Source organism: Nipponia nippon, unplaced genomic scaffold (assembly GCF_047370975.1).
Source record: "Nipponia nippon isolate SJK-2023a ecotype South Korea unplaced genomic scaffold, ASM4737097v1 scaffold_4, whole genome shotgun sequence".
NCBI lineage: Eukaryota > Metazoa > Chordata > Aves > Pelecaniformes > Threskiornithidae > Nipponia > Nipponia nippon.
Genome location: NW_028262358.1, coordinates 11,621,388 through 11,637,790, shown reverse-complemented (window position 1 = coordinate 11,637,790; position 16,403 = coordinate 11,621,388). Strand labels below are relative to the sequence as shown.

Here is a 16,403-nt window from a genome sequence, read left to right as displayed (position 1 = left end):
AAGCACATGCATGTCTCAATCAGTAAAGAAACAAAGTAGATTTTCAAACCTTACTGTCACCTAGTTTTTTTTTAAAAAGGCTTCTTCCTAATCTCAATAGCTTTATACAAAAGAACCATAAAAAACCTCCTGTAAAGATCTACAAAGGCAATCCTGTTTCCTTGGACAGACAATGGGCAAAATGCTGAAATTTTCCAGGATGAGTATATTCGACATGGCTGTCTGCCCTGCTGAAACACTGGCTTGGTAGTCAGAAGATTTAAGCATGATTGTTTTTTTAGCTCTCACAGTGGGTTTGCACCACTGTAACTTGCCTGACTTGAATGGAATGAATACAGTTCTCACTGATGAGCAACTGCAGGGGTTTTATTCTTAGTTCAGCCACTGACTCGTGTAACTCTTGGAAAGCCTTTTAGCCTTCCTTTACTGCTTCTTGTTCTTCTGTTTGTACAATGAAGATAGTTATGGTTTTACTGTCTTAAAAGTCTCCTTACACTTAAAATGAGAAGGGCTATATAAATTCTACAGTTAGTATTATTACTACTTCTTTTATTCACAACTCCTGGCAAACGAATTGAGAGACCAAATTTCTCTAAAGGTTATGAAAACCTTCCTTCTTGTGTGAAAAGTCTTCAAGGAAAGAAATGGTGTAACTTCATGTACTGAAGTCAGGAAGAACAGAGTACTAGGACAAATATACATTATAATGGAAAGGACAGGGACAGTTGCATCATACACGCAAAAAATAATTTAGGAAAGAAAATAGCATTACTATCCTATTATTAAAAATAGCTTATTTTAGCTTGTTAGGGGTATTACTACAGAATAAATACAATTCCTAAAATTATACACTACAGAATAAAAGAATTTTCAATATGAGAAATTGTTATGCTTTAACAGGTAACATAGTGGGACCCTGATCCAACAACAGATCAAGGTCCTATTCTGCCAGACCCCACATGAAAAGATACTAAGTAATCGTGAAACAACGAACTCCTTGGTTCACGTCTTCAGGTATCATTGGAACTATATGCTTTTAAGGCTATGGTCCCATATATCTAAAATGAGGGTGTTGCTTTCAAACTACAAAAAACTTGCAAGGTACAGACATTTCCTTGAGAGGTTCAACAGATGTGCTCAGTAACTCACCAAGTTTAAAGTGAAGTACTCCAAAGGGTCCTTTGTCAAATCTAACCAACAAAAGATCATGAATATCTGTGCTGTCAGTGCTGGCAGATGCAACTTCAGGAGCAGCCCACTGGATCTGGATGAGGCTGCTAGGCACGTCGAAGTGTTTACTGAATTGCAGAGTTGCCTCAGGTGAATAGTCTTGTGCTAAGAGCTGAATTTTAATTGGGGACAGTGCCGTGTCAAAAAGTTGCAGCTCCCCTTGAGAGCTGCCAACCATGAATATGGCTCCAGAAGGGTGGTAGGTTATTAAAGCAGGCAACAGTTCTGCTTGGGCTAACAGAGTCACTTGGTTGTAGGCTTCATAGAGAATTATTGACGAATCTTCGCAACCCAGGACTAGTTTGTCTTCTGTGACGTCTCTGCAACAGCTGATGGCCTTGGATCGTAGCGGTATTCTGGTGACTGCCGCACACTGAATTTTGTTCCTAACACACTTGTAGATGCAGCTGTCAGCCATGGGCTCTTTGTCTGCGGAGATGGAGTGCTCTACCGTGTAAACCTGATAAGGCTGACTAGCGCTGAATCTAGCATCGAGTGGATCCCATTCTGTACGGACGTAACTCAGAACCTGAAAAAAATCCAAAACATTTTGGTAGTCATTTGTAACAATTTATTCTTACTTTGATGATTTAAAAAATAGACTGCTGCAAATATGCTTTCTCATGAGTCAGTAAGCTAAAACAAATACGCATTTTAGAAATGGAGATGTAAAATCTACTCTCTTAACTTTTAAAAGGTTAATTCCTTTGATTAAAAAACCTTGCAATATCGTTTGAGCCATATTTGTTTGTCCAGAGTATATAATAGGTTAGCAGAATAGAAGATGGAAGAAGGGATGGTCCTAACAGTGTTGGTAAGAGGAGAAATGAGCAGCTGACTGATAGAAAAGAATAACTGATTATTCACAAGTGGGGTAAGGGAGAAATCCCAAAATGTCTGGAAAAAATTATAATAGGTTACTCTGAGCATCACATGTAGAGGATTTTAGATCATTTGCTCTGGGCCATGGTAACAGAAAATATTACACTGTAGTGGTAGAAACAATGACATGTTTAAACAATGTCTACTGTCATTGCCAGAAGAGTAGGTGGTAGATATTCTTTGGTGCCATATAGCTTTAGATGCAGAATGAATGAATTTGTGATAGCAGAAAAGAGGGACCATTTAGGGGTACTTGAAGGTTGAATGAACTGGAAGAAGAACACAAAGGCAGAATATGATACAAAGACAGCAGCTGGCAAAGAGCAAGAATTTATAGTGTGGAAACATGGGAAGTACCATAAAGTGATGGAGGCAACAGTGGAGACCAATGAATATTCATGCCCTACCATATATGGGTTTGAGCGAGAGGTGTAGTACAGGACTCAAGCAGGGAAACTGTGGGAGAAATATCACCTGTAAATAAGTTACAAATTAGCCTATGAAAAGCTATTTCTCTGAAAGAGAGAGAAAACCAATGTCTCTAGAAGAATGAGAGTAGTGGAAGTCAGTCGAAACTTGCTGGTGTTTGTTCATGCAGAAATAAGGAGTGAAAGGAAAATGTCAAACGGAGCCAAAACCCGCCCTCAGGTATACCCATAACATTCTTCACACTATAACTAAAGCTGCTGAGCTGCCACTAATTTTGGAAGCCCCTTCTTTTGATTCCAAGTGGTATGCAAGTACCATTTACACAGAAAGGGGTAACAAATGTGATTAAAAGGCAGAGAGAGGGTGAGAGAGGAAATCTGGAAATTTCAGGTTGAAAACAGAAAGGTACACATGATGTTAAAGCAGTTTAAATTTGATTTCCACAGATCACAAGACCAACTGAACATATAATTTAGCCTTTCATCCTGCAAAGGAGGAGAATAAGAAATTAAGATTTTTTTTTGGCATACCACCCATTATTACTTTAGAAGCAACTGATGAATTTATAAACAAGTTATTCAGACTGATTAGGATGTTTTGTTCTGACAGTTTACTCATTTTGTCAGCAAAGAGGTTTCTCATCCAAAAGAAAGAAAAAAGGATTATTGGAATTCTGTGGCTGCAAACCAGCTGCCAGTAATACAAAAGTCTTAGCTACTTTAAGATGAGTAGTTAGGGACGTGCTAAGAACCACTTCATGCAAAAGCATCTAATACAGAAGCCAATGCATCCCACTTGTGAAAACCAGGTAAACCGATTTCAACAGAGTAGTGATCAATGAAAATATATACCAAAGAGGAAATAAAAGATTACTTATATAGTCTGAAAAACATTTTCTCACCTCCAGCATTGCCTCACCAATGACTTAGCCTCTGCAACTAGTCATTTATGCCCCAAAAATGTGCAGTGGCTACTGTGCAGATGTTAGAACTGCTGAAACGTGTAGCTTATTAGGGCGTTAAATTGCATAGCAAGGAAACCCGTAAAAGAGGTTATTGTGGACAAAGGATTACTGTGACCACAGAGCTCTCTAACCCCATATAAAGAAAAGGTGAAGTGTTATTGTTTGTTCTGCAGTTTTCCCTAAGAGTATGTATAGAGACCCAGGTAGCTGCCTTTCAAATATGTGAAACAGAAATCTTGCCCAAGCAAGTCTTCAAAGCTTCCATAACTTCAGTGAAATGAGCCTTGAGGCCCTCTGGGACTCAGATTTCTGTCTTCCTGTGGCAGGTTTCAGTGCACTGCATTATTCATCTACATATTTTGATCCAAAACCAGTGTTCCTCTCTGGACACCTCCTCACAAGCTATAAGAAAGTCATGAAGATCCACACAGTAACAGGCCTATGAGAGATGAAAGACTGAAAGCACTATTAAATTCTGAAGAGAGACTGGCCTTGAAGGTTAAGACAATAGAGAAGAAAACACATGAAACATTAATTTTACAACTCCATAGGAGTGACTGCTGGAAAACAGCAATGGAAAAAGTCACAGAAAAATAAATGTTGTCATCTGATCGTTTGAGAGTCAGTAAGCAAACTGAACCTAATTAATTATTTTGTTCTGCCTTGTTAGAACAAAAGTGAGACAAAATGTTGCTCACTACTTTGAATTTAAAAGGAAGTAAAATCTTACATTTTGGAAGGCTAATTTAATGAGCCTTGAGATGAGAAGCTTCCTAGCTTCACATAATTTTGAGAGCAAATCCTTGAAATGAAGTCTAGGGTAGGGCTGGTTGCTATATATAACTCCATTCTAAATTAGGAAGAAGTTCCTGTGAGGAGAGAAAGACTATTTGCTGCATTTCAAAACATAAATTTTGACATAATGTTTAAACAAACTAGGCTTAAAGGAAACTTTTCTAGACACTACTGTTCATATTCTGGCTGAAAACAAGAGAAACATTTCTCCTTAGATTGGAACAGATAAGCTGCTTCTCATGCATCAGTGGCCTCATATGCCTCTTGGAGGAAGAGTACCAAGCCGAGAGACCTCTTTGTTCTGGTTTCCAGTTTTGCTGAGTCTAACTGGTATCTGGCATTCTGAAGGGGGAAAAAAAATGGATATTCTCTTTCATCTGAGAGGGAAGATTGGAGTTTCTCTGTCACAAATGACTTTTATTATTAATTCTTCGTGCAGCGAACTGGAAAACTAAAACAGCGAGACATACAACTACAGAAACATGTTAATAAGGCTAAGATAATACTTCTGAAAAATAAGAAGTCTAACAATGAAAACTTTTTTTTTTTCTCCAAGAAGATGGTACTCCACTACCCGCCAATTGTTTTTCTATCTGGTAAGTAGCCACATGCTAGTAAATGTAGTGCACATGGTGCTTTAGCAGTCCATTTAAAGGAATTCACTGGGATTCCTTCCCAGTGAGCGGTAGTTCTCTGGAACGCTAAAGGGGAACATTAAAATAGCAATATATCTTTAAGTTAACAAAACATTTGCTTGGGAAATGGGAAGGCAAAAGCTGGAGGAGTTCCCTCAGAAGTGGGTAGGATAACTGTAGGATTTGCGGAGGAGGGGACAGGGCAGCGGATATAAAAAGACAGAACCATAATATCATGTGGCGGGGTGTATAATCCCATTCAACGTTAAGTGCTTTCCATAAATCTTGGACTAAGCACTTAGCCTTGGATTTCAAGGGAAGACTTCTGGAAGTACTTTGCATGAAGTAAAGCCAATTACTTTCTGTAAAACATATAAATAATAAAAAATTTTAAAAGTCCCCTTTAGTTTTGCGATATCTACACTACAAAAATATAGTAACTGCATTTAAATATTGTCCACATAATTTATGCATATTTCCCTTATTAATGTGGCAGTCACGCACCCCTACTGCACGTTTATATTGTTTTCCACTTGCAGTACTGGCCTGTGCTCTGCATCAGCTAATCAGCAGTATGAGGGATACTATACAGGTCAAGTTCTCAAATCCTAGAGTCAGAAATCATAACAATCCAAGTAAAGGAATCTGTTAATCTGGGGCGGGGGGGGGGCTGAATTATGCTAGTTAAAATACTTTCTTTCGTTTTATGTTTGAAAGAAATAATAGCACTAGCTTGTGTGGGCAGTATCACTCTTCTCAGTGCAAATCTTTGAACACTTAAAATTGAAGTATTTTGCATAGAGTGCTGGGAAAGGATAAAGTCCACATATCAAAACAAACAAGAGTTTTAACTGGTAGTTCTTAAGCAGAAAATTGGCTTACCAAGCAGATAAAAAAAAGAAAACAAAAGAAACAGAGAAATAAGCTTGCTGTGACTGAATTGTGTGTCTTTCAGATGAGAAAAATGTTTGATTTATTTTATGGATGTTAAAAAAATTGCTTATTTAATTTCACGCAGTGAGGCTCCAAATAACAACAAACACTTTAATTAGAAACGTAGAGTGGAAAGTCTAGTGCACACTACAGTAAAACAGTTTTAAATACAGCACTGTGAAGATGGAAGAAAAAAAAGCCCTATTTTTAAACATTTCTAAAATAAAAATGCAAGGCTCCTACTCTAGGTTACTTATTTGGCTGCATTGTATTTACAGTCCCACAAGCAATCTTATTATTTAGATCTTCAGACAACATTTATTCTTATTTTCTTTCAAAATTTATCATGATCATCTTTATCCCATATTATTCATTGAACTTTTAACCCAACATGACATCAAGGATTTTACATTCTTTGCTATATGTGTGTGAGAGGTATTTCAGCTATTCAGTCACACACCATAGATGTTTTTCTGACTGCTACAGTAATTGTAGGATAGCTCACTCATAAAAGATCTGCTGTGCTTATTTCACAAGTTTGAGGCACAATGTGGAAGCAATAACTATTAAATATTACCTCTTGGGAGAAAGAAAAATAATATTCTCTCTCAAGCAAATTATTTTTTCCACAAGATTGAAGTATAATTTCAGTGATTCACACTAGCACTAAATGGAGTGAAAATAAACATGGCAAAGACAAATGCAAAGTACTACAGTAACTGAGCTCTGGCATCATCACCCCCTGTTAATTTATGTTTGCAGAATAAAGTTCATGTTGATTTTAACATGACTTTCTCTCAAAGCATTTAATCCAAGGATGATTTCACATCAGATCCTATTTATTCATAGCAAATTGTTTGAAATGATTTCTGGAAGATTCCTCTTCTGGTTTTGAAATCAAAATACCAGCATTATCTCCACAGGGAGACAATTTAAATCACATCCTTGGTCATTGGTACTTTAACAAAGAAGAAACAAACAAAACCTAGTAATTAAATAAATAAATTGGAGAACGGATGAGTTTACTGGAGGAAACCAATGCATGCAAGAAAGCAGACAAAGGTTCAACAGACGAATACTCCTGCAGCAACACACATGCACGTATATAAAGGTACATCGCACGCCAAAGCAAAGTCATATGTTAAAGAGAAAAGCACTTTCATTTCTTCAGGGGACGATTCCTCACCAAATCTTACAGCATTCAACATAATAAACACTCATCTCAGAAAAAAAATGAAGGGAGTAAAACAAGTCAAGATTTGCAAGGAAAAAGTTATTTCTGTTTCTAGAGGAATAATGTCTATCTTTAGCCTTAATAGTAGCAAATGTGAAAACATAAGCCACACAGCACAATTCAAATCAATTTTATAGTGCATTTAAAATGTAAAATGTATTTCCTCCATTAAGTTGAAAAGCTGCTTAAGTACACAATACCCCAAACACTGTATGTGCAATGTGAATCATCCCAATGCAGAACATGTAGTTACAGGATATTATCATGATGAGGGGTTGAATTGCCTTGTCCCAGAGCTATTCCTGTCCTCATCCTAATAAGCACTCTTCTGGTGGGCAGCAAATCTCACTCAGAAAATTCTTCCAGGGAGGAAGTAGTATCACCTAAGTGCCCCATTTACCTTTCCTCTGCCACAACAATGAGAGTGTCAGTAGCTGGCAGAGCTTTTTGTCGTTTCCATAGGTCAGCACCAAGGTAGAACGGCTGTGGGTAGCACCCATTCATTTCCTTGGGCTTGGTTTACTTTTTCACAAACCCAATATGCCAAACAGCTCTTTATGGGCTAGACATTCAGCGGTTCCTGCTTTTCTCTTAATTCTCGATAATAATGCTGTTTTATCCAAGTGATACTACTATTTTCAAGTAAAATGTTGGTGGTATTATTTTACTATACTTCTTTTTGATAAATGCTCCAAACTGAATCAGTTCATGCTTCTCATTCTTCTTCTGTTGACAATAATAATTTACTGGGACAAAATTCATATTATTGGTAAAATATGATAAATATGGATTTACTGTCATGCATAACAATGGCATGTCATGTTTTTATTCCACGTCTATACCTGAGGAACACTGCAAGTGCTAAGGGAGTAGAGGCAAAGACAGGCAAATAAGCATGCTTACAGAACCACAGTATTTTTGGGGTATCTGACCTAGAGAGTAACTGTTTAGCAGCTGTCTAGAAATGCTAACTACATTTTTGCTCATGTTTAAGCTATCAAATGAATCAGAAGTTAAAGTTCCCCTCCAAGACTCTGTAGGGGAAAAATGTATCTCAGTTAATTGCAGATTGGGGGTTGATGCTACTTCTAGAGCTGCTAGGTTATGACATCCCCCATCCATGCACGGGAATTTAACTACTGCCCATAAGGAGCGCTAGAGAAATCAAGGAAAAAAAAAAAAACAAACAGTACCATAGGTTACATGTCACGGATACATAGGGGAAGCATACAGGCAGAGTGTCTTGAGCCTCACACAGCAGCCCACTGAGCATCCAAGAGATAAGTACATGGAACAGACTTATTGACAACCAGCAAGACAGTTTGTTATCTATATATGACTAAGTTTTCCATAGCCATGGCATAGTGCTTGGTATTTTACTGACAAATACAGGAAAAGAAATTTCATCTGAAGATCTTAGAATTAAAACAGGCAAGTACAGGCAAAGAATCAGAAAAGGGAAAACAACTGAACAGTTACATTTGGCAGTTCTGCTTTTAAAAATAATTTTCTTATATTTATATTACAATATGGGCTAAATTAAAAGGATTATGAGTTTAGGCCTAAAGGTTCAGTGAATGCTTATTATCATTATTGTGTGGAGCACCAGTGATGTGCTTGGGACTATATTAGACAGCCTCAGCCGTGAGCAATTTAGAGTCTAAACCAGAAAAGGATAAAACAAGGTGTATTGAAAGATGCAGAGCAATGCTGTAATGTGGAAATCTCCCTATAATATATAAAATTAAATGGAGAAAGCTTTAAACTGACAGGTTGGTTTCTGTGAATTTCTTAGAAGAAATGAGTCTCTAAAGAACATCTCAGAAAACAGAGATTGCAAACTATGTTGGCATTAGGGATCTTTCTGGAAGACACGGGAAGGAAACAAAAGGCATGGGAATGTCGCTGTCAGAACCTGGATATATGGAAGTCATGGTAAGAAATAAGACTTGAAATGTTAGTAGAATGAAATTTCATAATATTAAACTGGTACAGGGGCTAGGCTGAGAAAACTTACAAAGAATAGATGCACGTTTTAGCTACCGGAGTAGTTTTTATATGTGATTGGGCATAGCTGCAGGGGAAATCGAGAACTGCAGGTGTATATCAGGCAGAGGAGAGAGATGAGTCAAAGATGACCGCTAGTGGAGAGAGGTCAATTGAAACAAAGTAAAGAAGGCAGAACTGGAGGTAGTTTAAACTTAAATTCTACAGTGACTAATAACTGAAATAAGAAAGAAAAGCTGTCTCAACTACCTTTTCTCTTTTGCTTTCAATATATAGAAAATCCCAAGGGAAAAAAACCTCACTGAAATTAGTTATCAACGTAATAATTCCAAGACATTAAAACATTTACATCTTCCCTAATTAAAGAGAACAGGATGTCTTTTATAAGAGCAGCTTATTCTAAAGTGTTACTTAGGGTTTTTCCCTACAGGGAAATAGCCTGTAATAGCTGCTCCAGAACAGCTATTCCACAGCTGATCCTCAAGTTTGTGCTCTTCTCCCACAGTCAGTGCCTTTTTAGTGCCTTAAAGTGGACTTTATGGACTTTAGTCCATGTTAACACATTAAGCTAAACTGAAAATAAAATTTCAAATACAGGAGCATCTATACAAGATGCTAGTCCAGAACAGCTTTTACATTTTAAATTCAGGCTCCAGATCTTTTCAGAGGATGCCTAGATGGCCTCATTTTTAAGTTTTTACCTAACATAAGAAACTGGATTCAAATATTCTTAAATAAATGAAATAAAAATGAAATAGATTAAATAGAAACATCTGCCAAAAAGGTAAGCTAAGCAAGTGTCAGGAAGAGGGTCAGCTTGTAGCCTTGTTCTAACTTGTAGCTTACATTCCCACCTGTAGATGGGGAATTTTGACTTTTTCTTTAAGAAAAAAAAAGAAAAGGTCCCTGATTTCATCAATACTCATAGCAACAATTTAAGCAGCATCTGGGTGTACCTAAAATTTTATAATAAAGCACTTAAAATAGATGTAAATGCCCATCAGTTAACATTGCAGACAATGTAAAATAATTGCATTAGACAAGCATGCAACAGCTACAGTTTCTAACTCAGATTAGAGTTTTCTAGTGGTACTCCGACACTTTTATTTTCAGTGTTAGCAGCTCCAAAGCTATTCCATTATAAAGACATAACTTCCTTGCTACATTTCTCAGACTGCCAGTTTTGATGTGAAAATAGTAAACATCCTAAATAAAGTGCTTTTTTCATTAAGTAACGAACCTTTGTTTTTAAGATTAGAATGGCTGGTCTTCTTTTGTTATGTTTTTATCATATCTGTTCTTTATATCTACCTGAATATGCATTTAAGTTGAATAGTTATTTCTCTAGCAAATCCAAAAAATCATGTAACAAGAGAGTTCAGCACTTTACCTCCAATTTGCCATGTGCACAGCCTAACAGCAATAGGTTGGCTCTGTCCCTCTCACAGGAAATAGGAGACCAAGGCCATGCTCCATCACTAGTTGCTGACCACCAGCAAATGACCATATCTTGCATACAGTTTATTGCCAGGTGACGTTTCATCCTTCTACCTTCTGGTCCAAGTATATCAATATAAGAAATCTGATGGAAGAAAAAATGCAGGAAATATTTGAGGTGATAAAATAGCATAGTAGGAGCAATTGGGAGCATTTACTTTGGATATGTGAAAGAGAATGTATATATACACAGAGGACTGCGTACATATATCTTCATATAGGCTGTCTGTAAATGTAAAAAATATCTCCTCAGACAGAAAACGACATGCTCACACTTTTATCTGTGGGGAGGGGATTGGGAAGGAAAGGAATGTGAGTTAAGACGGAATTTACTGCAATGACTCCAATCAATACCAAAATGTACAGTCATGGTTGCTTGACAGCATCGACCTACACATAGGATTTAAGCTTAGCCATATTAAATGACAAGTTCTGCAAAGCTGACCAGGGAGCTGAGGCTAGTGTTTAAGACATAATCAAATATTAAATGTATTCCACAGTGTTTGAGCAAACATCTATCTTTCTTTTTCCTCCCTAAATTAAGGAATCCAAATACAAACATCCACTTTGCAAGAGAATATATACTTTTCTGCATAATGTGGATGAGCTACAGCATCATGCGTAAAGTTTATGCAGCTCTTGAGAATTGTGCCTCTTTCTCAGGAAGGATTTGTGGAATTTATTATTCAAACTCTGTTATTTTGGAGCATGGTTATTTGAAAACATGAGCAGTGCACCATCTGGGTGACACATGCCAAGGAAATATAGATTGCACCGCATTTCTGCTTAAGGAATTAATGGAAGGTTGATAGCTAGGGGAAAAAAAAACTATCTTGCCATTGCTGGTCAGCAATAATCGAACCACTTTCTGGGGATTAAGCGCATGGCTAAGCCTACTGGACCAGACACTAGCAAAGGGCAGGGGGTCTTCTTATCAGAGAAATGCTTCTGGAGCCAGTCTCACTACATGACAGATTGCTTTCATATTCCTGTCTGCAAGGCAACAAAGGATGGCAGTAATGCGATAATGCCAGAGTGCAGTGGGTGTTAAGAACCCGTTGCATTTATGTATTGTATTTAGTAAATAATCAGGCTCATCCAAACTGTGATCTCACCACTCAACCAAGGCCATTAAAATCAAGGTTAATGCTTTAATAATCCTTTGCTGTTTTTTATATGGTCAAAAAGAACCCTTTTCTATTTGCATGGTCATAATATTATTGACCTCTTCATCCCCTGAATACACATCAAAAGGAACTGAAATCAAAGTAATTACCAATGTTGTTCTCTCATGGTAAACATTTAACTCCTTGTACTGTCTCCTCCTTCAGTAAATTGAAATGGATTAAAAAAAAACACAGATGGGAAAAACTTGCAAAAGGTCAATATTTTCAGAATATCCTGTGGTTTACTTGTCAAAATACCCTTTAGAATTGTAAAGATAAAACATACATAAGTTAACAGGTAGCTGATACTTGAATTAAAACTATATATAAATAGTTAACTTGGTGACAACACATTTATTAGGATGGAAAAACACAAATACTTTCACAGGTATCAATTAGCGCTGTATTGCAGAGTTAACGGTTCATAACAATTTCACATGTAATAACAGTCACAAATCTTCTGTAAACCTTTATGTCTTGCATTAGACATGGCACTTTCAAACATGGACTAATGCTACTGAGAAAAGGTAAATGATAATAGTTGTTTTTATATTTTGCTGGTCTTCAAGACTGTAGTGATTCATACAGTAAGTCTTCCTTTCTTTTTTCAAAGTGTAAATAAAATCCAAGGTGGTATCATTTAGAAAGGAAGAGGATAGAGAAAGTAATTCTTCCATTTAGGTATGTATTGTGTAAAACCCCCAACTTTTGGATAAATATCAAACTGTGAGGAGGAAAGTACGGTTGACTTGTTCTTATTATTAATAGCACTCTGTCAGTCCAGCACCGCCTAGCACTCCCCGCCAATTTTGCCCACCATGAGGCTGGACAGTGAACAACGTGAAGTTGATTCTGTCCAGGTACCAAAGAAATTACAATGTAAATATGTCAGAAATTTAATTATATCATTACATACGATTGTAAGCAAGCATTTTCCTCATTTTAGAAATGGGAATTTAAACCCAAATACCATGTATATTTCTCAAGGCTACACCAAAAGTCAGAGGCAAAGATGAAGGCTACACTCAAATTTCCTGAATCTTAGCTCCATATTTTAATCCTGTGGTAGTTTTATACCAGTGCAAGCTACCTTTTAATTGAATTTCTCTTGGGGGGGGGGGGGGAAATCAACACTAAGGAACTGTTTTTTTCTAAAGCGTGTATTGTTACAAGTTTGCACATTTGCAATTGAGGACCATCTTTTGTTTCTTTTGTTACTACTGATAGTGACGCTACTGTTGACTGTGTCTGTGATCTTGTAGCTTTTGTAAGTTTGACCAAAAGCAGCCATGAAGAACTCTAATTCAGTGCAGAGAGCTGACATAATATTATTGCAGTAGTGAATAATACTTTCTGCTGGCTCACACTGGTGCAATTTTGAAGATAATAAAAATTATATTTAGCTGCCTAACTAGCAAGCCTCACACAAAAGAACATTAAATTAAAAAATGCAAATGCCTTTTTTTGGCTGGCAAAGAAATAATCCATAGTGATTCCCACTGATTTCAAGAGAAAGCAAAGTTAACATTGAACATGGAGGCGTTTCTAGAAGCTCAGCTGTGTCAGCAAAGAACTGAACATAACAACCCTATTAAGGAGTAGAGCAGATATTTCTGGTTTCCTAGGGCAGAGAGAGTTTTCTATGGATTAGGCTTTCCTTCTTTCCCAAGAAAAAAACACCATAACCATTAGATCCAAATTGTGCCCAGCAATACCCAGAATGAAAACATATTTTCTAAACATAAATTAAGTAGGGAGCTATGGCCCTCACAATTAGATGATGAAGGCATCCTTCAGCTCACCACAGCTTCTTCATTAAAGTTTAGAGCTATTAAAAAAAAAGCCCCATACTACACACCATCCTTGCTTCTAAAGCACAACCTTAACAAACACCATAGGCCAGGCACAAGCACACAACATTTTAAAGTAAACTACGTATCAGCTCAGTTCCTGGTGAACAGTGAACTGTCTCAAATCCACGTTATAGAGGTTGGATCAATCTCGCAAACACAAGTCATTCCTGAAAAGAGGCCCTGAACTGAAACAGCCTGGAAAATGTATTAGATATTCATCCTAGCAGAAAGTACTTCTACCAAGCAAGTTAAAACGTAATACGGCAAAACTTAAATTAAACACATCCTTAAAAAGCTTGACTTGCAGATGCAAACTCCCTTATGTGAGGAAGCAAATTACCGAGGAGTTGTCAAGGGGAAAATATTTGCTAGTACAAGATTGTTTTTCTTAACATTTATCCAGTCTGAAATAAATACAAACTCTCTCTTTTGCTTACTACATCTTTCTACCTTTCTTGGGCAAAGGCCTGTCTCTTCTTCATTCTTGCACTTAACTGGATGCAGCCCCTTTCCTACTCTGCCTGTTCAAAGTTAATTGCCTTTGGTTGGTTATTTTTTCATACTGTTGTAGCAACAAGCACTTCCACCTAAGGTCAGCTACTGCCCTGATGTCAAAGACCTTACGGTTGAAATAAGTTATGTCTACACAGCCCAACCCATCCAAGACACAGTGTAATTCAGCTTGAGATGAGCTGGCTTCTACTGACATCCAAACCGGCTAGTTTAAAGCCAGCTCAGCTATCTCTAGACTACCTTTCAGGTACTGCTGTGACTGTGGTATAGACACACCCATACATAAAGGGCTGGAAAAACAGAGTATTTTAATCTTCGCTGTGTAAGTAGTGAATTGAGATACAGAGGCACCAAGTCACTTGCCTAAGGTCATATACGTAGTTTGTCAGTGGTGAGAAACTCAGCTTCTATATCTTGAGTCCTAGCTCAGCAGCTTAATTGTAAAACCAACTCTCCCAACAATATGATTACTGTAACTAGAGGGAAAATTAAGATTTCTGCAAAGAATTACAACAGTCTTGGAGCTCAGACAGATGACTGAATTATCATAACTTCATGAGTTCGTGTATATCAGCTGAGCCATAGTAATTGACAATGCGTGCATTTTTAGCCCACAGCAAACAAGAGGTAAAACACATTAGCTTAAATCTTTTACACTGAGGTTTACCATTACAGGTTTTGCTTCATGCTTGTTAGATGCTGAGAATGTGCAAAGGGTCAGTTACTGCTGCTCAACTGACACAAGGTAATCTGCTAAGCAGGAGTAACTCAACTGTGTGTCTGAGCCCTTAGCCTAAATACAGTAGAAAATTGGATCGCTCTTGGCACAGTATTTTAACTCATTAACTCAGAATGCCATATAATTTTTTCTGATTTTTCAATAACTGTTGTTTTTAGAATTTGAGCTGTTCTGATCAGTTATAAAAAGGTTTCCAATTTATACTGCTATATGTTATCAGCAAGTACCAGTGATTCATAAGGTAAAGTTACTGCAGTATTTACAGTCACCATTGATAGCTATACCTTAAAGTCCAAACAAGAGAGTTTTTCCAGTCTTTTGTTTACATCAGGAGAATCTGTCTTCTTTGTAAACTGAATAAAGCAGAGCTGGTTATGGTCCTCAAATGACAAGATGATGAAATTGTCTGTAAGAACAGCTGAAAAACAAATAAAAGTTGTCACCACTGTAATACCTGTTTCTAGTAACAAAAATTACTGAGACAGTGCAAAAAGCAATTTTTTCAAGACAGTGTCTTAAACATTACACTGAAGCCTCTGTAATCTCTTAAAAGACATCAATGTGTCATCCTGCCAGGACCTTCTTGGAAATGAGAAATAAAGCCTAGGGAGTACTCCAATTAAATCTGAATAAATTATCTCATCTCAAGTTACCACTACATTCAAATATATGTTTTACATGAATGTTCCACATTCGTTTTCATGTTGGTTCAGCCTTCAGTTTTTTTTTCTTACGGTAAGATCCACCAGTATTTTGGAAATGCACCTAATACAGCATTGCTTGTGTTAAGGATGATAAATGTAAATTAGTACCTGAGGTGTATCTGGTACTTTGACAGTGTAAGGTTCCAGGTGCTGCTGCAGACATCAAGGAGGCTGTTACATACAGGATTATGCTTTAGAGGGGTTATGAATTTGTTGAAAGCTTCATATGGGGGTACCCAAACAATACAGGTAACCAAGATGGAACAGACTCCCTTGGAGTCTGGAAAAGTGCAGTGGAATCCCTGCTGTTATCATAAGGGGATGCTAGACCAAAATAGTTCAATATAAAAATGAATAACTAATTTGACAATGAGAATTAATTAGATAATGGTATCTAGGATTTTTCCCAAGTGTTACCCAGTTATTCAAGCAGTGCCCACATTTAAAGAGATGTTTGAGAAAGAAGTGAGTCATCAGGGTAACTAGTACCAGATCACTGAAGAACTGTTAATGAGAATCAGGTTTAAAGTAAAGCTAGCAAGTTGTTTTCAGAAAGTAAACCTCTGCTAAAAGGAAAATGTCAAGTGGAACCGGATTTAAAAACAAATAAACAAACCCCTGCAGAACAACCCCTGAAAAACAAACAAAAAGGAGCATTTGTGACTAGTATCCTAGATTCCTAAATGTATTTTATATATCCTTAAGTAGATTGACAGTTTAGTCTTACATATAAGCAGTGAAAACTGGCTACTCAGCTTTGCTTTGATATAGTCTGATTTACAACCAGTTTCATTTTCCAATAGTCATGTACTGGCACAACTC

General features: G+C 37.1%; 1 protein-coding gene across 5 annotated transcripts in view; it reads right to left on the bottom strand.

The window, feature by feature from the left end:
• WDPCP (WD repeat containing planar cell polarity effector) overlaps positions 1-16,403 on the bottom strand; it is a 160,238-nt gene that overhangs the window by 75,385 nt on the left and 68,450 nt on the right. For all 5 annotated transcript variants that reach the window (XM_087775256.1, XM_087775258.1, XM_087775254.1 and 2 more), the window contains exons 9-11: positions 15,162-15,295; positions 10,500-10,691; positions 1,150-1,759 (exon numbers count right to left, since the gene is read on the bottom strand). In XM_087775256.1, coding sequence (XP_087631382.1) covers positions 1,150-1,759; positions 10,500-10,691; positions 15,162-15,295 — 936 coding nt within the window. The remainder of the gene's footprint in view (positions 1-1,149; positions 1,760-10,499; positions 10,692-15,161; positions 15,296-16,403) is intronic.